A 24,893-nucleotide genomic window follows, 5' to 3' on the forward strand; every position below is an offset into this window, starting at 1 on the left:
GTCATAGTGTGACAATTAATGTACCCTTTTGTTCTATAATGTCTCTTCTACTATTAACTTCAGTATATTTACGTGCAAGTCCAACTGTTTGTTTCGAGCGTTTACGTGCTAGAAACCGTTCTGGTGAAGAAGATATTCCTCTTGTAAGTTATAAGGTCAAATTTCATTACTTTTCATAAGATTACTTCATATATAGGGGTTGTAATGTTTACTTTGATTGCTCGTATGCTCTTTTTATATTACAGCTTTATGAAATCTTATTCAAGACTCTTTAATATAATTTATCTTGATTTTCATAAACGAGCTGAAAATTTCAATGTCTAGGATTCTTATAACATCGTATAATGAATGCTATTCCAAGTAGTGCTTCTTACTTCCTTGGCAAATTTATTCTCTACATTTGATCTTGATAAATGTTTTTTAAATATATTAATGTACATTCTTTTGGTTGTATATTGCCAGCAACCACGATATCTCTGATCGGGCCTTTTGTAACCTTTACAGCGAAAGGTTGTACACTTTTCAGAAACGCACCTCAATAGGTTATGCGAATAATAGCCATAGTGATGTATTAAAACAAACAAAATTAGATAACTTGTTGAAATATCTAGATGACAGGAACTAGTAGCCGAGATGTTCAAGCAGGCCACCACTGAAAACCTGGAATCACTGGAATCCTCATAGGTGAGTATCCATGGTCTCGCATGCAGGATTTGAAAAACAGTCAACAGTTCCACAACCCTATACTGACAAATAGAAGAAAAAATTGTACTTTTGTTTATGTTGAGACTTCATTCAGACTTCTCTGGTCCAGTAAATAGAAAAGGTTTTCTAGTTATTGTGGATGTATTTATAAAGTGGCTGGGAGTATATACTATGCCTTACTGTACAGCCGCAGAAACTATCAACAAGTTTTATACTTTGTGTAGTTGTTTCTGAGTTCCAGAGACCTTAGTGACTGACATTGGCTCACAATTCATTTCGAACTCATTCAAGCACTTTTATAGTGTAAATGGAATAACATCTACACTCGCCAACCTATCATCCCCAATCGAATGGAAAGACAGGACGCTCCATCGACACTTAAAAGAGCACTACTGAAAGGAGAAGGCAAGGGGTTAACCAGTCAGGTAATCATAAGATTTTTAACAGCTTATAGAATTACTCCCAACCCTTCTGTCCCTGGTGGAAAGTCTTCTACGGAAGCCCTGTCTGGAAGAATTCGGGCTATTTTCAACACTGTGTTGCCACATAAAACGGTGGGTGGGCACAGACGAAATTCGAATATCCGAAGTTTTAATATGGGCGATAGAGTGTTCATCAAGTCACACCTCTGGAATCGACGCGAACCAGTATTATTGTACAAAGATCGGGAAGAGTTTTCTATAGCGTCCGAGGAACTTTCGGGACATGTATCAGACACGAACCAAATCCATAAAGATAAAAAGAACAATGCACACAGGAGATAGCCAAGTAAATCTACCATTAGAGTTTATCACAGATACACCCAAGAATGGCGGAAAGAATAAGAGAATGAAGACTTGAACGAGAAAACAACGAAAAGAATAGAACGCTGTGGTAAACCACTTGTCAAGTTGCAAGTGGACCGCAACAGTAAACCCTATCCTGAGGTGTTGGGTTGGCTTCGAAAAGCGCGACGAAGCCTCCAGAGGTTATGAAGGAGCTATCTAATCAGAACCTGATATAACCTTCTGGAATATCAACGTGACATGCTAGGATTGGACGATAGCATAACTCACCTCCTTGTGGATTGGCTCAATTACAATGATATAGCCAACTCCAATAACTATAAATGCCTGTGTTTTTCTGTACATTTTTGATTTTTACCCAATAACCACTTCCCCTGCTTCTACCATCTGTGGGGTTCTGCCGTGATCAAGTAGAGGACGTAGCAGTTTAAAATAAAGCGTTTTGACAGTTTCTGTAAACTAACTGAAATGATAGTTAGATCATTCAGTTTTCTGGACTATACACATTCCATTAAATTTTCCAGATCAATCACTCTTGTACTTTAAGGCGACTGATTTTTTTATCTCTTTATTTTAAATTCACTGTTCTCCAGTGATCACAATATTTTGTGAAATTCCTTTCTCTATCATTCTTGAAATTCACGGAAGTGACTGGTGAATAGATTATTCACTAATTTTCTTCTAATCTTTAACCCAAAGTTACTAACAGTTTGTTATCTTTTGGATTAGTTATCCTACAGCTTTAAATCAAGACAGAAATTACTGTCCTATATTATGATCGTCTAACCTCTCTCAAAGTGTACGTTCAAAACTTCTCAATGCAAGTACACAAACGTTTATAGTTTCATTTAGTGAAGATTAGTTACTCAAGTGTGTGGTTTTGGCTGCTTTGTTCTCGAGGATTGTGGTCAAATTACTAAGCTTTCGTTGTAGTTGTCATTATGTGCAGTGTCTAAGACTGATATACATACACAAACTTAAACGCAAGCCCCCAACCTGCCACCGAGCGAGGAAACTAATAGTGAAGGAGGAAGTTTATCAGATTAAGCACTTATATATATATATATATATATATATATATATATATATACTCAGTTAGTCAAATAGCGTGAATAACTTACTCCTTCAATAGGCCAATCACCCGAAAAAGTAGCTTGTTAGTAACTTATCTCTAGATCTACTAAATATGAGGATAACAATGATAACTCTAATAACAACTTCAATATCTGTTACATTAGCTTTGTTTTCTTGTAGCCCCAGCTACTCCAAAAGACGTATCTTGTTAAAAATACTTATCGGAAGAGATCAAAATAGATTAAGATTTACTTCCGAGTTATTTTAGTTAGATACCAATTCAGTGATTATTAATTAAAGTCTGATCAACTGAATAATTCTCACTAAACATAAAATCATAATGAAATAATTAGTAAAAGGGAAATGCATTAAGAATCATATAACTAATTATAGCCGAATTACACTGGAAGTTAATGAATGGAATTCTTTTTAAATAATTCAATACAATAAAATGCTTTAACTTGAATGAACATAAGTAAACTTAAATCGATTTCTGAAATCCAGTTAGATCCTTTTTCTTATCAGTCAGTCAGTCAGTTACAACGTAGAACTTCGTACGTACGTAAATCAGTTCGAGTTGCCATACCACATTAGCACAGAGATAAAGTTGTCGATTCAAATCCCATATTGGTAGAAGTAGTAAGAGTATAAGTATTATGTGAAAGATAAGGGTTTGAAGATGTTATTGGAGGAGTATAATACGGTGAAATAAATTTGAAAAGAGAAAAAAGATACGGACATGAAGAATTCAGAAGATTAAAATTTGGTAGAACACAAAGAGTAGATGCACCTTCGCCATTGCAAACGATTTTGAGCCATGTCATTCAAGGTCTCTAACCATCGGTTGCTATCATCTCGCGAATCCCAACCAGGTAGTCTACACCTACCAACATGGCCCAGTCCACTTGTCAGCGACTTCATGGATTTATGCCATGTTTTGGTCTGGCCGCCCCTAGCTTTCTTCCAACCTGCTCCTTTTTCTTATACATTATGTTTGCGGAAATAGCGTTCCCAACACCCTGTGATAACAGATGATGAGTATTTGTACCTCACTAGGAGTATCAGTTTTTTGAAAATTACTGTTACTCGTGACTACCAAACAACAGGAAACGTATGTACAAAGGTTTCCTTCCAAGAATTTCCAGCCACTGAAAATCATTATTAAGCAACTGTGATTTTCATTTTCTTTTTTCTGTAATATACGTCCTAACATCTGTTACTCGTAGGGAATAGGTCGCTGACCAGTATTCTCCAATCAACTGCGTCCTGGGCTTTCCTTACCAATTGTTTCCAATCGCTACTCATTCTCTTGGTGTCTGCCTCCAATTCCCGGTGCAATGTGCTCCTTGGTATTTCTTTTTCTTATTTCCTTCATGATTCTAGGTTAGGGATTGCCTCGTGATACAGTTTGATGATCTCACAGTATGCCCTATCCACCTCCAGAATCTTTTCTTAATTTCCCCTTCAGCTTAAAGTTAGTTTATTCTCTACCACAGTAGGTTGTTTCTGATGGTATCCAGTCAACGGATACTGTTTATCATGCGTAGATAATTGTTTATATATACTTTTACATTTTTTATAATAGTTGTAGTAGTTCTCGAAGTTTCAGCTTCGTACAGTAGAACTGTCTTGACGTTCGTATTGAAGATTCTGAATTAGACAGTTGTTTTGAGTTGCATGTGTTTTCCGACTGTAGGAATGCTCTCCTTACTTTGCCAATCCTTGTCTTTACGTCTGCATCAAATCATCTTTGTTTATCAGTGATACTGTCCAGGTACATGGAAGTGTCCACCTCTTCCAGAGTTTTTCCATCAAGTGTTTTTGGGTTGGTGCTAGCTGTGTTGTATTTAAGGTTCTTGCTTTTTCTCTTGTGTATGTTGAAGTATACTGTTACAGAGGCTAATGCTACACGGGCTTTCTTCACCTGAATTTGTTGCTCTGTATGGGATAGGAAAGCTAAGTAGTATGTGAAGTGCAAATCATCTAGCTACATCCAAGCTGTCCATTGTATTACTTGCTTTTCCCAAGATGTAGGGTCTTCATGATACACCCAGTCGACCACCAGAAGAGATTGGAGAGGCGAGAGTAGACAGCCTTACCTGACACCGGTGATCACTTGCAGCTCATCTGGGAGCTATCCTTCTTACACGACTTTGCAATTTAGTCCATCTTATAAATGCCCTTTGATGTTGGTTTGCCTTGTTTGTTCATGACTAGTCGCTAATTAGTTGTCTGATCCTGCTGCTTCCCCATTTTTTGATGATCATGCTGACCCCTTTAATTGTTGGTGGGTTAACAGCTATGGGAAGGTCTTTAGATGCTACTTTGATGTTCTGTGGGTTTAGGGGGACTAGTGCTTTCAAAAGTCTTATGAAATGTTCGGCCTACTAGGTACTGTGTTCTTGAGTCTTAGTGATTGGTTTGTTCTTGACTGGTCGCTCTAGTTTACTATATTTCCTTGTCAGTTTTTTCATCATATCACATAGTTGTGTCCTATTTCTTTCTCTGGCAGCTTTTCCCTCTACCATTGGGGTACCTGGCCTGTTTAGGCGTTAATGGTGTTCTTGTGACGTTCGAGTTGCTAAGGGCAATGGAATATTGCATGACGCTATTTGTTGCCTGTTAGGTGCAAAGCGAGTTGTACGTTATGTACATATGCTTTGCTCCGTTATTGTTCCTAATGTAATACATCATGGCGTTAAAGCTTATAGATTGATGAGATTACGTTTTCAGTTTTTAAGTGATTATTTAATACACATTTTACTCACACTCTTTAGGTTTATGATATACAATTTGTACGTTTACCCACTCGAAAAAATAAATCACTAACCATTTCCATTTTTTATACAGAAATACCTTGAAGATTTGCATGAATTACATGAAGCATGGCTAATTGAACGTCGTTTCGGTCAGTTACCTGCTCCTATATTAGTAAGTCTTTAAATCAGTGGTATTATTGTGTTCTAGCTTACATTTACATCTGATATCAATTACTGGTATTTAGTTATCAAACACATTAAGATACAGGGTTGATTTGGATATAAAAACTGATCCATCTGACTACATACCTTCTTTCTTGTGATATATTGCTTCTTCTCCTTAATATTATGAAAATCTAGTCATAATTCCTATTAGTTTTGTCAGTAATATCATAAATATTCGAACTTTATCTCGAAATGATTCTTGCCAGGGACTAGTTTGCTACAGTCGAACTGATCAAGTTAATATGTATTAATTCATGTCACAAACCGACATAAATTAGGTAGCTGTTTTGTCCTAGTGCGAAGCACAACAGAGTGCATCCACGACCTTCACCGGAGATCAAACCCATGACCTTCAAGTCTCACAATGAACGTGTAACATTTAGATCTCTGAGGCAGTATGTGATTCCTCTTCCAACAATATTACATGCACGTACTTCTAAACAACGTTTTTTGCGTCATGTTCTGTTGACTTTGAGGACCACTGACTAGTATTGCGTACCAAGTCACCAATCTGGATCTTAATTATATTTTTCGTGCATATCTTGTCTGTTATTTCCTCTGTAACCTAGTGTCCTTGTACTGACTAATTACACGCGTCACCAACACCGTTGACTTTGAGTCGATGTACCTAAGTTCTTATTGGTCCTCTTGTGGTGTGGGTTGCTTGCATCCACATAAGTAGTATATGACGATGGCTAGACAGAGAGTGTATTTCACTAGAAGATCGATAAGAAAAGAACAAAAAGGAAACGCAATTGGCATGAAAATGGATGAACAATAATAATCGGAGACTCTGGACTGATATTTGTAGAAGGAATGGTCAAGATTGCCCCCAAATGCCCTGGTACGGCCGAGAGTGGGGAGAGTCTGCTCTCCCTCTCGAAATGCTCTCATATGGCCACGCGAATATATAGCCTCTGACAGGGAAGTCCTACTCACTGCCTTCTCGTGGCGGGGGTGTTCTTCACAAAAGTGAGAGGACGAAAAGCGAATTTCCGGTGCTTTAACCGGGTTGGTGGATGTGGAGGATCCACCTAGGGGAGTTGGAAGACCCTGATTCCAAACCAATGGTGCACATGGGCTCCAGCATCCTGAAGGAACGAATGGCGTATGAACCAACTGTTGGTCACCGGCTACCATGAGACTGCATCTCCTCACGATGCTCCACTGCCTTGTGGACTAGACCTTTAGGTCAAAGGCTCTGGATGTGGCCCCCTAAGAAAACCACCTGCTTCAGTCTGGGCACCTGGGCAGTATCACAGCCCTCACACAAATCAAATAAGATTTGTTTAGCGCATATATATCTGGTGCCCTTTTGTACCAATATTTATGTGTTTAAATAAATAAATAAATGGTCAAGATTGAGATTGTTTACTGTATGGTTGTCAGATTTTAGTGAGATAGTCTTTAATTTTCGTGTCAAATACATCCAATTGTCCCCACTCGTGTTATTGTTCATTACACTCGATCCTCTTGCTTTTTTCTACCTTGAGTCTAAGACGTCAGCATACAACTTCAACTATTATCTTTCAAACATACGTGGGTTTATATGAAAATATACTGAACTGCATCATACTATGAAATGGAACATAAGAACTATACATAAACGAACCAATAGTGGTTGCAACTGGGGCAAACTATAGTCAGACAGACTGACAATTCAGGGATATTAAGTCGTATAAAAATAGTTAATAGTTTAACCGAAAGCCTGTGATAAATGAAATGTATATACATGTATATATAATCAATCTGCTATGTAATTAAACAATAAGAATATTTATCATATTAATAATCCTTAAATTAGATTTTGGATTTAACATTCTTTCAGTCTTTCTTCTCATAAATCACATTTTGAACTAACTGATTATTAAACTGAGATGGTGGAGATTTGTAGCTCAAGTGGGTGATTTTGATGTTGGTTTGTTCTCTGAGCTGGATGGTTTGGTCGTGGAGCTTTCATCGTCCTTCTGGACGACATCATCAGCACAAACTTCGGGTAGAAGTGAAGTGTTTAAATTTCTCCACATGTGATTCACAGCTTGTCCTCTGCACCTCGATGTTGATTGGTTCTTATTGACCTTAAATCTGTCATTGTTTATTTCTTTGTTTTGGCTGTATCTCCTATTGGTTTGATTATTAAACTGTTTAACTCGTGATATTTTCTTGTTGGTGACCAAGTAACCTACTTGATATTTGGTCGTTTGTATTCAGTTGATTTATGTTTTACATCATATTACTTTCGCATAACCTAAATAATTCTTACTCAGTTACCTTTCGAGAACACTTTAAACTAAATGCTTATTACTTTATTGTAATTTCAGAAGTAGTGCTTCATGCTACCAATAAACTATACATCATTCCGTTGTTTCATTTTGATCAGTTTATTCTCACTATCTATTTTAAGTACATAATTGCCACGATAAAATGTGATTTCTGCATTTTCATATAGGTATTCGATTGCAATGCACCATTGCCTGAACTTCTATCACTCTATCGATCACATAAAGAACAAGTTATGTGCGGCGTTGAGGCGTGATTATTAGAGTCTTCTTGCTGTTAAAGACGAACGATTAGATGTCTGTTATTTGTATTTCGCTCTTTTATTCTAGGTTCTGAACTGTGTACAAAAATCCCAAGTGTTACATTTCATTTGTACATGTTTATGTGTTTCCAAGTTTTAACAAAATATGCTATGTATCATAGTATGTTCTATCTCAAAATATTTGTAATATATTTTTTCGCTATGCAATTTTTCGGTAAATGTCCTTTTGTGTTATTTTACACTGAACATCAAGCAGTTTGTCTTATTTTATGTTATATGCGATTTGTGTTGCGTAATGTAATTATAGTTTTATCGAAGGACTGGTGTTTAGTTAGGGAATACGGTCATTACACCTAATCTGGAGAGTTTCTACAGAGTAATTTAGTGAAGTAGTCGTATAGTCATTGTCCGTATGATAACTGAGGTCGATAAACTTACTATTGCGTTACCACACATGTTGTTATATAATAGGGGTTTGTTCAGCTCATAATATTTCTAGTTCTGTTTTCACCATAACATAATAAATGCCAGGCTAGTGTCTTGTTGGCAATAGTGGACAGTTTTACAAAGGCATAGGAAATACAAGTAACTACTATAATGAACGAAGACTTGGTGGGGATAATTAATCTATTATTTAATGTAAAATGTGTAAATTGTGGAAACCATACACAGAATACCTCATTTGCATATCTTTCACCAACTGCCCTTTACATCCTCCATGAGTCTTCCAATTGGCAATCCGTTTCTGTTTTCTCCAGTAGAATCTTCCCAACCTTTATTTTGACAGGCACTCAACTTCTGGTTGGTATTACATACTACTTATGTCTGTCGACTCAAGTAGCATAGACGACATTGTCATCACAATTGTGCTCTGCCTGGCTTCCCTGTAGATTGCATTAAAAAGGTGACTTATATGGTAAGGCAGGACATGTCCTGACAATTAGTTGGTGAGATTGGTTTGATTGGTTTCCAGATGGGACGGCGTTAGTCGAAGTGTCAGGCTAATAAATCTAAGTACGAGCAGCTATTCAGATATGAAACTGTCGGACCTAGTTTACGGTCCCATAATTCGTAGTGACGTTAAGGAAACCAAACGAAATATCCGTGCGAGATAGATTAGGTTTTATTGTCATACCTTCGGTTATTTGCCTTCATCCCATCTCAGGTAGACATAGACTAGCTGCTTTAGGCAAAAGTTAGAAACTTTTGTACATTTATCACCACTATAGCAGAGAACTGGATTAATGTTTCGAATGGCTTGACAAAAGCGAAAAGACGAGGGTAGAAAGTATCTTGTTTGAGGAGCTGTAGGGGTCTTAGGTTTAAGAGAGAGAGGGAAAAGGTTCTGTCTTGTTTTGTCACACCGCTACACAGTGAATTAATACATCATGAAACAAAAGGAGGCTTGACTCATTTGTCCGGCCCCGTCACTTTTATTGGTTAGTTTGCTTTGGATTGGCCAAAAATAGGTCAACCAGTGTGTAAGATCAATTTTGAAGGTTTCGTGCGTGAAAATACCTCCGTTCATACATTTGCAACTTGCTCTTAATGGTTTCTTTAGTTGTACATTATTGTTAATCTTTTTGATGCCATTTGAGATCGTACTGTTACATCTAATAATAGTTTTCTCATTTTCGCTTTCACTGAGTTTCTATGTTTCTTTCTGGATTGTGTCTATGTTGTTTTAGTTGATATTTATTCTTGGCGGCAGCCATATTGATCCCTCTTTGGTTGTGTTGATTGAGTTGACTGGGTTCGTGCATTTTGGTTGTGAATTGAAGCACTTTCCCGGAAATGGAAACACTTTGTGTTATAAAGCAACAAACTATTATCTTTTGAACGGATTTCTACCTGATCTATTCAGAAAGGATAGAATAACACTTATTTTTCGATGCGTTCGGTAATCTTCTTATATTTCTTATCAATTTGTCTATTTACTGTAATTTAGATCGATTATTGTGGGAACAATTATTGGTTGAATAACTTAATCGCAATATTTGTTTGGGTAAAATTGTACATTTGTATTTATGATGAAATTTAGAACCGTTGTTTCCCAGATTACCTTATTCTGACTTGTATTGGGATCCACGCGTCTCTACGTAAATAGACAGTTATTCTTCAGCCAAACTTAGTTTGGATCTTACACAGTGTTTTTTAACTCTTGCATGAAACGTGTTTTGATATAGTCTGTATCCTGCTGACAGGAGAATACAGATTATTCGGATCTTTTTTCTGGAAACCGGAAGTACATTTACTGAAGCACAGAAAATAACCAACAAGGAGAAGGTTTTTGGACCTGTTCATTTTTATGGGATCCGAATAGTGCATATCCATATCAGACATGAGTGCAGACTTTCGGTATCTGAATCCATCTTATAATTTTAAAATCAACTGGTACATGATCATCAAGGCAGAGGTAAACGATTAGTGTTCTCTGTTTAAAAAAGAGAAGTGACGAAACCCGTAGCATGTATCTCATGAGGACCTACTGGAGCGAGCAGCTCATGATTATGACAAGAATAAGATCGTTCCAAAGGACGTTTGTTTTCTAATGCTCATAGTGGGGACCAGCTATCTGTCTTAAGGAAGGGTAATTGCTGACAGATATAGCCTTTACTATGAAAATAAATTTTTCCGACTACTCTAACATCTTAATCTTACAATTCCGGATGAAATCCATTTTATCACAACTATGAAGTTCTTGGTTGATTTAATCGTCAAACCACTAGTATAACAAATGACTTGAGCGGTGAAAATACCGTAAAATCGAAGGGGTGACATTGTTATTCCTGATTATGAAGCTAAGCTTAAACATCTGGTAGTTATCAGCCTGATAGCCTTATTAAGGATTAGTACATTTATGTGAAAGCTAATTAATCATATTATCCTATGACTTATTTAAGAAACAACCTATTCATCGAGCAGATCACGAATTTGTGGTTTCTGTACTCACTGTAGGAAAAAGTAGGACTACAGTGGTTGATATTCAAATAATTGTCTTACACATACACTCTGATGAGGCCCTTTCTAATGAATCTCACCTAAGTTTGTACTAAAAATAAAAACTTACGGAGGTGGTTGTGAGGTTTCGGATCGAGTAAGATACCTTTTTCATTGTTGGGAAATAGTGTATGAAGTTATTAGGTACCCATTTTTATTGAAATATTTGAAGAGTGGAGTTCCACTTATAAGATTTTCTCGTTGATCGCCCTTTTTGTGACATAAAGGAAGAACAAGAACTGCGAAATGTATCGAGCTATTCTTCGAGCACAGCAATTAAATACAGAAAACCATATACACTTCCGTGCTTACTGTCTGATGCCTTTACATAAGACGGGAGATTTCTTTGAATTTGCTTCTCCTTGTTTCTTTAAATTGCAAGCCCCCGATAATGTCCAATAAGTAGTGGTTCATCCATTCAATTGACACAATTCTAGTCAGTTTGTTAGTTAATTGTAGGCTTGTAATTTGAGCGACTGAGTTCGTCTCAGATCAGTAGCGATTTTGAATATGAGCGGCTATCACATTCATAGGTATGAAGACAGTTGATTACAATGAATAAAACCATAAAGAAAACATTCGAATGCTGAGTGATGAATGTTTCAAGAAACAGACAAGCTATTGACTCAGTAATGATGGCGATGTGAGGAGACTGGAGTGTGCGAATGAAAGGTGATACAGGCGATACAGGAATGAGTTTATGATATATAACGATCTGTTAACAACAGACCTATGCAACGATTTGTCGTCGTCCCATAAAGACACCAACCATTGAGAAAGTAGGCGCTCATATATTATTCTGTGTACTGAGATGTCGTCATTAAAAAGTTTGGAATCTGATTGTATATTGGTTGTTTTGCATCCGCAACTTCAACAGAACTCAAACTTGAATGTTTGTTGAATCAGTATATGAAAAATATATGTAATCTGATCCCAGGAGCCCGTTCATGAACATGATGTTTATCTTTCTTGAAGCTTAGCTGCGTTCCATGGAGAAAGTTATTTTTTATGAACTCCCTATTCTAGTCCTCATCCTGGGTTTCTAATATTCCGAACAATATTAGAAGGTGTTTCATAACCTTTTACCAGCTAAACCTCGTTCGTTTCTCCCTTTTATAAATTTGGAGAAGATTAATATGTTATGCTTCATTGTAAACTGGTTGGAACCCAAGTTCTGCCGAATCAGAATGCCTAACGAGTGACAAAGGAGGTTTTGCTCATTTAGTAACGTAGTCCGATAAAGGCTGACTGTATACTGCATTTTGTCGCTCTCATACCTAAATATGATTGTGTGATAGGACATTCTCAAAACTTTCGACAACGTGAAAAAATGTTCGCATCCGGTGTCTCACTCCCCGCTTCAATTCATGAAATACAGGACTTCTTATAAGGGCGCTGAATCGAGACCTCTACTTCGAATAATTAAGAAGGTCTAGGTCTTCACAAAGTTATGAGTTAAGAGAATTTGCAGTGGCAGTGAGCCCTAACCACACAATCCTCAAGGCTGAACACGAAATAACTGTGAAAATAGATATTCAATGTTTAACACAGCGAAAAACCCAACAATAGAGAAGGCGGGAAGAATTTGTTCAATAGATTTAATTCATTCGGAATTTATTTCGTCGGATGGAATGACTTTGTCTTGCCGGCCTGATCACTCTTTTGCAATATTATTTTATTCATAATAAATATATTGTTCTATCTCCAGACTAAATGTTTTCTCGATCATATATTGGTAATTACTGAGATAAAACGAGTTAGTGTAGATAATGATGTGACTTTCACGTAAAATCTTATGAATGAGGTAGTCACATCATAACAAATCTACAATTTTAGGACCAGGTTTATTATTAGAGCAGTACTAGTAACGAAGCAAACCATAATTTTGTAACTTGAATATAGGTTATTCTGGCCCATTTTCGTCTCGATTCCAAAGTACCTGAGGAACAGGATTGTATATACCAATATAGATAGAGTACTCCGGATCCCCAGGTTTTCAGAGTCAGGAGTTTCACAAGGAGCAATCTTAGGTCCCCTCCTGTTCCTGATTTTTATCAATGAACCGTCGCATAAAGTTATCGCCTCTGAACTGACCTATGGATAATGATAAAAGACCTGAAAGATCACATAAAGCGTTATGGATTCACTTGAGCTTCTAGAGAACGTAAAAATAATAGAAGAATGGTAGGTAGAGAACGGGTTAGAACCTAACTTGACGAAATGTCTTGGTGTAAACACTGACTCATTTGATACAAAGCACTCGCGTCCTCCAAGGTAATCTACTCCAGAACGTTACCTCAGAGCGTGATCTCAGTCTAGTTAGTTCAGATGGCTTAGACGCCATTTCAAACAACACAAGTGATGAAGGCGAAGCACACGCAACGTTTTATTTTATGCGTATATAACTCGACGCAATCACCACAGAGTTGTTTCTAACACTGTTAAAAACGTGCTCACAACTTCACATTGAAGTCCATAATATAGTGTCATTCCCCCATGGGTTATTCTAGCTTCCGAACAGATCAGTTCATGCATTGTTATTGGGCTCGACTGTTTTACATGAACGTATGTGTGTTTATTGCTTACCCTATACATCACATATCTGTAACATGCACTTTTCTGGTTATAGAAAATCCACACCACTTTATGAAATTGGGCTTGCATGTTTGCTTTTTCCTCTTTGTTTTGCTTGCCCGCTTTTCATCCTGATTATCTATATGGGTAAACGAGTACTTGGAATATATTCATCTAACGCAACCTCTATTTGGCTTCTTATTGCCGCTAACAGACAAATGGTGTTAGCCCAGGTAGTAGACGGAATAAAATGGATGATTTCTGTTATAGGAAGACCGATTATCTTAATAGAAGTTAGAGTCATATCAACGGGAAGCAAAATAAGAGTCTCGACAAATGCATAATTTACTATATATTATATTGCAATCAACCGACCCTCTATCTGGTAATGTGACAGCTGCTTACACCCATAATCGCTACTGACCTGAGACAAACACATTCACTCAGATTACGAAATATGCAAGCTCACAAGTAACTAAGGGAATGAAAAGAAATCAATCGTTTCATGCAAACTTACACAAAAATGTTGGATATTGGATGTTGTTAGTTTTATGACTCATTTACAGCTATTACTTGTTTGTCCTTGAGGCTGTGAACTTTTCGAAATCTGTCAACAAATGCGCAAGTTGCTTGGTCAAGGGTTTCAAGATCTCCCAACATTTATAGGACCAAATGGGGAAATAACATTAAATATCGCTAGATCTGGTATAGAAAGCATTGAAACGTTGCCAGTTAATATCAATGTTTTAATCCTGGATCATAACTACATTCGTCGCTTGGAGAACTTATCAACTTTGTGTAATTTGCAACAAGTATGAGTTATCTTAGGTTTGAACTGTTTTAGCTCTCAGTGGCAGACAACAAGTTACTTCAGATGCACGGGGTAGCGGGGCTAATAAACCTGACGATCCTAAATTTACCTAATAACGGTATCGTTACAATGGATGGTATTTTGATAACTTTTGTTGTTGTGAATTTTAATTATTTCAAGGTTTAGTCAAGCTCACCAACTTGCGGTGGCTTAACCTATCAGGAAACAAACTTAAGGTGATTCCAATATATGACAGTTGATAATATTTTAGGTTATTGAACAGCTGGACACTAATGTAAACTTAAAACATCTGGATTTGTCTGACAATTATATTTACGAACTTCAGGACTTATCCCACTTGACGAAACTGAAGGTATATTTCGGGGGAATATTTAATATTACTAGACCCTCCTTTTACATTGCAACCACATTAGCAGTCTACATAATGGATCGAGAAATTTACCGAAGTCACTTGAGATACTGTCTTTAGCCAGTAATATGGTCTCCAACATTCTGGAAGTAAGACTATATTCTTACCATAAATGTGAAGGTTCAAGAGTTGTCCTGCTTACCCATGCTTACTCAGTTTTCTTTAGGAAATAATCCGTGTATCGAATCATTGTATCCTTTCTACTTTATTCATTGAGATTTACTTTAACTTGTTTGAAAGTTTTACCTTAACGCTAATTTTTTAGTGCAAACGACTATAAATTGTTTGTCTTGGGTTGGCTGCCAAATTTACGTATTCTCGATGGGACTCGCTTAACAAAAGAAGACATGTATGTTGGTTTTCTTGTATACTTTGTTCATGTTTTAAATGCAAACAGTCCAAATTTTCAGAGTTTTTCTGGTTGGTTTCCGTTCATGAAAATGACTATAGCTCGTATTATGATTGTACTGATATTCTAAAATATTTACTTTCTGAAACTAGTGACTGAAATGCAACAGCCTCATTTGTTCCCACTGTTCGTTTTTTATTTAAGACTTAGACTCTAAAAGCCGTATGGATACCTGACTTTTGTGTATAAAGCAGTGAGCCCCTTCAATAAATATGGATAATGTATTAAGAAGTTGAAGATTATCAGAACTATGTGACATATTAACGCAATTCATTTTGAAACGTCTGATCACATATACTTGTTAAGAACATTTTTAGGTGAAAACAAGTTGTCATCTAGACAAATGGAAGGTAGGAGGAAACAAAGATAACAATCAAGAAAGTAATGTAAAAAACAATGTCAAACTCACTACACGGCATAAAAAAGTAATTCCGGGATAGGTTTAACATGAGAAGAAACTGTTTAAAAATACATAAAAGGAGTTTCAATAAACCTTAGTATACATCCTTGAACACTTGCGCAACACCACTAAAACTGGGTTAAGATCAATCATGTGACCTGTTCCACCATGCGTTTAGCCATAGACGATGGATATTTATCTACCTTTATTGGGTCGTTTGATTTTACTGGTTTTTGCATTCATGTGTGTATATGTTTAGAAACCCTCAAATGCAAATCACGAATACTCGTCCCTATGTATGTTTGACCACACACATATATAAATCGCTTATAAGAGTGGGATGTGACGCAATTGTTAACACACCATTTAGGTTTTCGGTAAGTCATGAGCCTTTTTTTCCAAAATAATGATCCTTGCTGCACATCACGTTTTCCTAATAACTGGTTTGAGCCTTTGTTTTAACACAAGGCCATTTGACTAACCTCTGAATGGTAGGGTGATGAAGACATGCTCTTTATTTGCCAAAAGTGTAGTAGGTTTCACTTTACTATAAACTTTTTATGGATTTATGAATTTTAAAGAACAACCGTTCTTCGTTGTTTTGTTCAACAACCTCATTTCGTCATCAATATCATCATTTGTACAAATACTATCAATCCTACTAAATAGGCCCTTCATCAAGCCCCTTTTGCGTTTATCTGAGTAATAATTATGATATCCAAGATACTGAACTGTCTAATTTGGCTTTCTAAGAATGGATCGTTTGATTGAACTATCTTCTCTCTTATTTATAATTACGTCTAAAAAAAGGCTGTTTGTTATTCCTCTCTTCTCATGAAAGATTGATGTAGTTTTTAAGAGTGTTAAAATTATTCAATAAACATTTCATATGTATCTCAAATCAGTTTCTTCTCATCTTAAACCTACCCCGGAAATATTATTTTCTTGTGCAGTGTGATGAGTCCGACATTGTTTTCCACATTATTTTCTCGATTATTATCCTCGTTTCTTCTGATCTTCCATTTCTCTAGTCGATCTTTTGTGTTTAGGTTTCATATACTTGTTTGTAATGACGTCAAATTTCTCTTCATTATGTATTATCCAGTGTTCTTGAGTGTCGCTTCGGAAATTATAGTGGCTATATTGATGAAAGTGACCATCGAATCCAGACTGTAGCCATCATTTTTCTACTTCAGTTATGAGTAATGACACGTATGATTTGTTTTTTATATCGATTTTGTCGATATATCAGTCGATGGCATTCAATTTAAGAAGTCGCGCTATTCAACTGCAATAGTCTTATTGATTTCGGTGCGCACTTGAAATCTGATTTATTTAGTTGGAACGAACAATTACCTAGTTATCATAGTTTCATATGGTCGGTTATATGTAGGCGAAATACGTGAAAAATGCACTGGTTCATGAGTTAATTAGATTGTTTAAAATTTAAAATTAGTGATTAATAATAAGACTGCACAGGAAAAACGCTACTAAACGGATGAGTGTATTTGTAAATTAAAGTTCAATAATACTAATATATATATATATATATATATATATATATATATATATATATCATCAGCTTGCGATTCCTCTTCATCCTATCATAAACTTACTTGGGTACGCGTATTGCGTCTCGTGAGAGCATAGGCCGCCGATCAGGATTCTCCAACTAACTGCATCCTGGGCTTTCCTTTCTAGTTGTTTCGAATTGCTACTCATTCTTTTGATGTCTGTCTTTGATTCCAAGCGATAATTCCATGTGCCTAAATTAATTTTTTCTCTGGTTGTTATAAGGAGTATCGACCTCGACCTCGCGAATAATCTCGTCCTTCACCATGAGGTAACATAGTTCTTTTAAATGAAGATCCTTCGATTCCCAGGACAGAGTTTGAGTTTATATCAGCTAACTGTGTTATCGGTCGGCAAATATTACAACTACTTAAGTGAATGAACCCATATTTTTTGATCTAATGGATCAACAAACTCAAATTGGATTAGCTGTCATTAGTGGAACAGATATACTCCTTATGCGAAGTAATTAATCAAGAATTGAAATAAAAGTCGTGAAGTGGTCGACGACTCTTACCTTTTGCTTAATACGAAAATACGCCGTTGATTATTAGCATTTTAGCTCTCCCGCTTTGTTTTCAATAGTTCCACTGTTTTTCTATTCTGTGTTGGTAGGTATATACTACTAAATAATTAGGATCTGGGCAATATTTTAGATTAACAATTGGAGATTTCGGATAACCTGGCTCGAACTCGGTCTTGATGATCAGATACATCTCTTCTTTGTTCACTTATAGATTTTGAATTTCCTAATTAGTCCATAATTTTTACTCTATAAATTCATTCCTCCATCTTAAAGTATATTCTGTGTTCTCAATCGTTTCTTCGATCTCTGACACTACTAATCCTCATGTTTTGTTTGTTATCCTATTATTTTATCTCACCATACTGATATAGTGTGATAACTTGGGTCAATTCAGATTTACACTAGGTCTTACATTGCTTGTGACTAGTTTCTAGTGGTTCTTCAGTCAATGCTAGCCTATAATAAAAAAATGTTTTTGGGTCTTCTACTGTGCCAGACATATTTCTTCGAGAAAAGTAATTCAATAATTCTAAAATCCACTGCAGTTAATTAGACTTCTTCGATGCAAATTTTATATTTCTGTTCCGTTTCTTTTTAATTAGTCCAGTAATTCAGAATAGTTTATGTATCTTGATGCTTATTTTTCGTTTTTTTTCTAGTGAGAAAGCTAATTCCTTCATATCCGGAATAAAGTCTCCCATGTTTATACAATCATGGTCTCAGAATAAACCCTGCAAATCCAATCAAGATATTAATAATGGTATCGTTAACAGAAATGTTAGTGTAAATGTATTTATGCATTGATAAATGAATTAACTATGTACATTTTTCTCCCATAATACCATATTCAACCCTTTATAGAACTATCATCTAATGATGCATATTCAAAGTTTTAATGATGGATAGTATGAGAATTAAGCTACATAAATCTCTCTGATCATGTTGTCACAAATCACTTAGTACGGTTATATTTGGTCCATTTAACTGGATAAAACGCCTGACTATCACAAAAATCATGTGACTTCACGGTCTTCTAGCTTTTAAAACGGTGTGCATGGTTGTTGAAATTTGTTGGTCAAATTGATGTTTTATATTCTGATATGCTTTAAATCAAATCGAGTTTGATTTTCAACTATTATTGTATGATGAATAGATAATTTATAGGTATTGAAGCAATAAAGAGGCGAGACTATAATTTATGGACGAACCATTCAGACTTAGAATAACAGGTCTTGGATTTTGGCGCAAAATTCATTCATCCATTTGGATAAATAATCTTCTGGCATTTTAACTGATATCAGTTCGTGATGAAAACCCTAAATGTAGTTCCTAACCCCAACCATTAACTATAAATTATAATTCTAATTCTTCACACTACCTAATAACCCTCATTTGATCCTGTTTAGTAAGTGGATGCTCTCAAGGTCACTTTAGCGTTGCTCAAAAGTCGTCCATAAATTATTGTCTCACCATGTAGCTCAAAACTGAGTATATAATACTGTGTTTGTTGTCAAATAAATTATATTTGTTCAATTGTTGATAGATCATGTATGTTGTGTAGTTTCAGTAAAACAGTTCAAGAATGAACAGTACTGATATTAGAGAATTAGCGAAGATGTGAATGTTGAAACACTAGTAGCAAAAGCATTTCAAATAAGTGTGAGAGAATTCATACACCAGATTTGCAAAGGAATTAACGTCATTTTGTACACTAAGTCACTGATCACATCACGTAACCGAATAAGTTAAACACTTTCAGTTTGGATAATTTAAGTATCCACAGAATTGTTAAAGCAGACGTAAGAATTCCGCTGCTTCTTTTTTACCAAGTAATTCGTTTTCAGTACAGTGGTAGTTGTTTACGAATGGATATGGGTATCACATGGTAGTTAATTTCATCGTAGTGTGCACGATTGTTAAAAACAACTATAAATACTAAGTCTCGCTTGTAAAACCTCTCATGTTTTTTAGATCTGCCCATAACTGAGCACTTAGGTATTTTAAACCAACAAATTGATTTAATAAGTAAGCTTCTGTTTCTATGAAGTTGATTATTTCATTGCAAAATCATATCATTTCACTATTCTACAAGCCAGTTTACCTGTCATAACGCAAGAGATGAGTATAGTCTATGGAAACAGGCGATTTACTAGGTACGCTATATATACGTATACAATTCATGACAAAGTTACATTTATTGCACACTTAGAGCAGGTTCAGTAGTTTATGTACAGTACGATTGTCTTTCGATGAGTTAAATATTGCTCATCTACTCAATACACCAATATTTTATTGATTTTCAGACACAAGTCAGTAGCAGGCTTACGAGATATTTGGTATTTCAATAGATAACAACGCTTTATTCGCATATTATTAACTCAGTGCATAGTCAAGTTAATATGTTAAGGCTGAATTAAATGAATAATGCATTATTGATATTGAAAGGTATTCGTCTTAGGATAATTTCTCACCCTGTCATGAGACCCCTGAAGACCTTGTGTTTGGTGGGTGATTATGTAGTGGGTGTGCATTGCTGAGTCACACTTTAGGACAAATCAGTTGTCTAGTCCTCCTTAATCTTCAATTGCATCCTAAACCAGATTAGTCCTTGACAAATACTATCGACAAACTAAGTCTATATCTACAGAATCCTCATAAATAAAGCATAGTTGGCTCTCTGATAAGACACCATATTGTTGACAGTCTTAATTCTTATAAGTTGTGTTCATTTGTTGATATTTGAGACTGAAATACGATCAGTTTTTTACTAGCTTATGCAAATTCTGAGGTAATGCCTCCATATTGTTTGAATATCTACAATGGTATAGCATAAACCATTATAATTAAGCGTCTTATCAGTTGAAAAAGTCAGTGGCTATCTGAACTTTAGTGGAAAACTCATTATAGATCCTGCGTTCAGTTTTCAATGTATGCGTCAACACTGGAACTCAGATATGTTTGGCTGATGAGTCTCAAATAGGATTAAACACATATCCTTTTTACTCTTCTTCAAGCCACTATACAATTATGCTAAAAAAAAATGTCAAACATTTACAAACCTCACTTCACAAATATCCTATTTTGTTTCATAGAGGAGATGAAATGATTGTCAGAAATAAAAAAGTTATCAGTCTTATAGAAGCTTCCATTTAATCTTTTTTTATATGATAATTGATCCTTTGTATTTCGTTCGTTAAATGTTGTGAATTATTGAAAGACTATTTTGGTTAGTCACTGGTTATACTTTTCTTATCGGTAATACATTATATACATAGTACGTTCATCCAATCGGGACAGAGTTAATAACTCATGAAGCTATCAATCATAATTTTCCAAGAAATCATCATAGTAGATCAATTTCATCATGTACCAGATTGTCAACTGAACTAAATCAGAATTTCGCCTGTGAAGAAGACGTTTCTTCTAATTCCGTTAGTAGTAAGTTGTTGTAATGAATGTTAATTATGAAATTTTACTATAACAATAATTCACATGTTTGATACTTATTACAAATTGTAAGATCTCAGCGAATGAATTTGAAGTAAATCCAACGTTTCGCCTAGCAATCTGGTCCAAGCTTTTTCAAGGAATTATAATCAATCGATAATTTTGGTGTTTGATTATATTTCCTTGAAAATGCTTGAACCAGATTGCCAGGCGAAACGTTGGATTTACTTCAAATTCATTCGCTGAGATTTTACAAATGTATATTCTTCCTATTTAATGTCTTACAACAACTCGGCGCCCGATTACTGTGAAACTGTTCGCTCTAATTTAAACGAAAGTTCTTATATATTTGTAATGCTTTTGTTTACCATAAATAAAATGTTATAAAGAACTTGATTGAGATATTTATAAATTTAGTTCCGTTTAATTTTAGTTTCAACTATCAATCTAAACATATTTGGTTACATTAAATAATCTCTTGTGTATGAGGATCGTTGAAACAATAATCTCAAATATATATCCAACTGGTCACTTTTACCAAAGTTGAAGGTAGGACTGTAATTTATGGACGACCTTTGAGTGACGCTCAAGTAACCTTTAGAGTATCCACTGACTAAATAAGACTAAATGAGGGTTATTAGGTAGTGTGAAGAATTAGAATTATGATTTATAGTTAACGGTTGGGGTTAGGAACTACATTTAGGGTTTTCATCACGAACTGATATCAGTTAAAATGCCAGAAGGTTATTTATCCAAATGGATGAATGAATTTTGCGCCAAAATCCAAGACTTGTTATTCTAAGCCTGAATATTTCGTCCATAAATTATAGTCTCACCAGGTTGGACAATAATAGTTGTTTTTGTGACTAGGAATTTCAAGAAGGCTAATCTACACATGGTTAACAATGTATGAGGAAGCTACACTATTAGGATATTTTTAACCTAAGAGAACAATATCTTGTTCAGATGTTTAGTGTGATTTATATAAATGTTAGGGACCAAGCATATTATTTGAGATTTATTGAGTTTGGAAATAGTTCACATCATAAAGTGATATCAGTTAAGTCCAGACAAGTTAGCTGGACGAAACGTTGGAATTATTTAAATTTCAATCGCTGAAACTATTTCAAATATAATTTCTTCACATATAATGACTTCTCTATACTCGGCGCCCAATTTTTGTCAAGCTATCCGTTCTAACCTTGACGAATATTCGTATAAATCTATTCTTCTGGTTAATGGTTTTGTCTTTATTATTAATTTATAATCTGATCCCTTGTACAGACATCAATCAATTAGATCGTATCATTTGTTTTGTTCATTTATCGATTAACCATTAATTCATTTATTTTAATCATCCAAAAACTCATTCATCATTCATCCTATTACTCTCAACTTATTACATAATGGAACTACAAAGGAAATGGTAAAATTTATATAATTGTGAAACACGTTATTGATTATGTAACGAAAGATCAACTAACAATTATTGATTTATAGTTGAAATGATTATCATGAGGTACTCATGATAATACTGATAATGATAAACGGTAGATAGTCATAAGTTATATTGTGAAATATTATTATAACTGATCACCAAATCAACAAAATTGCCTTTAGTTGAAGAGGTTTTGTGGAGTTGTGTTCATCACAGGTAGCACTGTTATTCCCAATTGAATTATATGATCATTGCATTATATCGTAAATTAATTAATGTTAGAATAGTACCACTGTACTCTGATCAAGTGATTCTACTGGTTGATCATTCGCTGTGGGTCCGATCCCTGCTAGGGTCATGAATAGGAACTTATGAGTAGTCCCATACCTGGACGAAATACCTGTTCAGTGTTTTTTAGTTTTCAATATTACACCAACTGAGACCAGTCTTTGATGAATATAATATGCAAATTAAGCTAATCATCTTAGATAAAACACCTAACAGAAATGCTTTCGTCTTAGGAATGGTCGATCATTTTAAGAGGTAACCAACCAAGAGTTTATCGTATGTTATGTGGATAATAATAATGTTAAATTATTTTATCAAATAACCACTGCCAACCTACATCTCAAATGAATTATCCAAAAATAAACAATCAGAAATTGATATTGTGATAAAAAATTAGTTAGTAGTTAGACATTAACACCGTTGGATGCCAGCTCAATGGTCTAGAGTTTAAGAGATCACACACGAGACCGGAGATCTTGGGTTCAATTCCCACATGCTGGGTCGTGGATGCTGAGGAGTTCCTTACTAGGACAAAACGACAGACCAGTGCTTTCGGGCTTCCAATGATAGTCCAACACTAATCAGTTCATGATTTCAATGAAAGATCTTAATCTTTGCGTTACTTAATATGGAAACAAATCAACCATCTATTATTTATTGACTTCGGTAGAAAATGAACTTAGAATAAATAAACTACCTGTTTAAACACAAGTCTAGGCATCAAAAAGAACCATCGGAATATTTAACAAACATTGATATATATGTAATTTATTGAGATCAGAATTTGAACACAATCTATGACTTCTACTAACTATTCTCAGTGATCATGTATTTTTGATTGTCCATCAAGAAAATAATCCACTATGATCAATGACATACATCTTGTGCTTTCTTTGTAATAGGAATTCAAGTTACAATGTTATAGTAATGTGTTGTTATATCCGTTCTTCACTATGGTTAATAATATTGTCAGATACTTTGTATGTTCACCTTGTCAATGAAAATAAAACATTTTCTTCTTAGGTATTTCAAATAAATCCTGTGCTGGAGAACTAACGTCCTCAGTGAATAATGTAAGTTATAGTTTGTATTTGTTGCCAATTTTTGGCAGTATGTAATGAATGAGAACACAAGTGGGGGACAACTAAATACAAAATTACAGAATTTCTTGGTAAAATCTGAGAACCATACAGTAAATATTTCATTTGCAAAATGTCCATTAATTGTCTCAAACTTTACTGTTCCTTCAGTTCCATACCAATCACTTTCTGTTCTCATGCTCTTCTCTTCGATCTTCTAAACATTCTGCCGACAGGAATTCCATTTTCTATTGATAATACACATTACTTATATCTGTCGATATCAGTAACCCACATCACAAGTATTTTATCGGTTGACAAATTTAAAGACATAAAACATTTTCTTCGTTATAGAATTGTTTTTTTAAACCATAGATAAGTTATCGTTAATTTCACTAAAAAGTATTAAATTTGGTCTTGACATTCAGCTAATACTTTTGCATGAAGTAGCATATCATTTAGTACAAAGAAACTATCCAATTTATTTACTTAATATTGTTTGTTTGGATCTTCCCATTGATGTTTTTAGGAATGCAACTGGTCATTCTCTAATTGGCATATGTGCATACTGTGAGTATTGCCTCGATATAGCCTAAATTCACAAGCATGGTAAGCAAAGATGGATAGTGGCTAGCAGTGGAATCCAGTTTGACGCGCGTTTCTTCCTATTTGGGACTCGTCAGCTGAATGTACCTGCATATCAGAGTTGATGTTCACTCTGGGACTCGAACCCAGTACCTTTCGCTTCAAACGCCATCGCGTTATGCATTCGGCCACTATTCAATTTATTTTTAAGATTTTCATATTTATTCAATTCCTAAAAGATGGA

At 35.2% G+C, this 24,893-nt stretch overlaps 1 protein-coding gene across 1 annotated transcript in view; it reads left to right on the forward strand.

Moving 5' to 3' along the window:
* Positions 1–24,893, forward strand: part of Smp_141540 (putative thymidine kinase) — a gene marked incomplete at both ends in the record, with an annotated part of 52,979 nt that overhangs the window by 9,630 nt on the left and 18,456 nt on the right. The window contains 7 exons of the mRNA XM_018798307.1: positions 64–143; positions 5,415–5,495; positions 7,998–8,080; positions 15,171–15,254; positions 18,472–18,589; positions 21,088–21,250; positions 24,009–24,058. Of these exons, the coding sequence (XP_018653262.1) occupies positions 64–143; positions 5,415–5,495; positions 7,998–8,080; positions 15,171–15,254; positions 18,472–18,589; positions 21,088–21,250; positions 24,009–24,058 (659 nt within the window). The remainder of the gene's footprint in view (positions 1–63; positions 144–5,414; positions 5,496–7,997; positions 8,081–15,170; positions 15,255–18,471; positions 18,590–21,087; positions 21,251–24,008; positions 24,059–24,893) is intronic.

Source organism: Schistosoma mansoni, chromosome 6 (assembly GCF_000237925.1).
Source record: "Schistosoma mansoni strain Puerto Rico chromosome 6, complete genome".
Taxonomy (NCBI): Eukaryota; Metazoa; Platyhelminthes; class Trematoda; order Strigeidida; family Schistosomatidae; genus Schistosoma; species Schistosoma mansoni.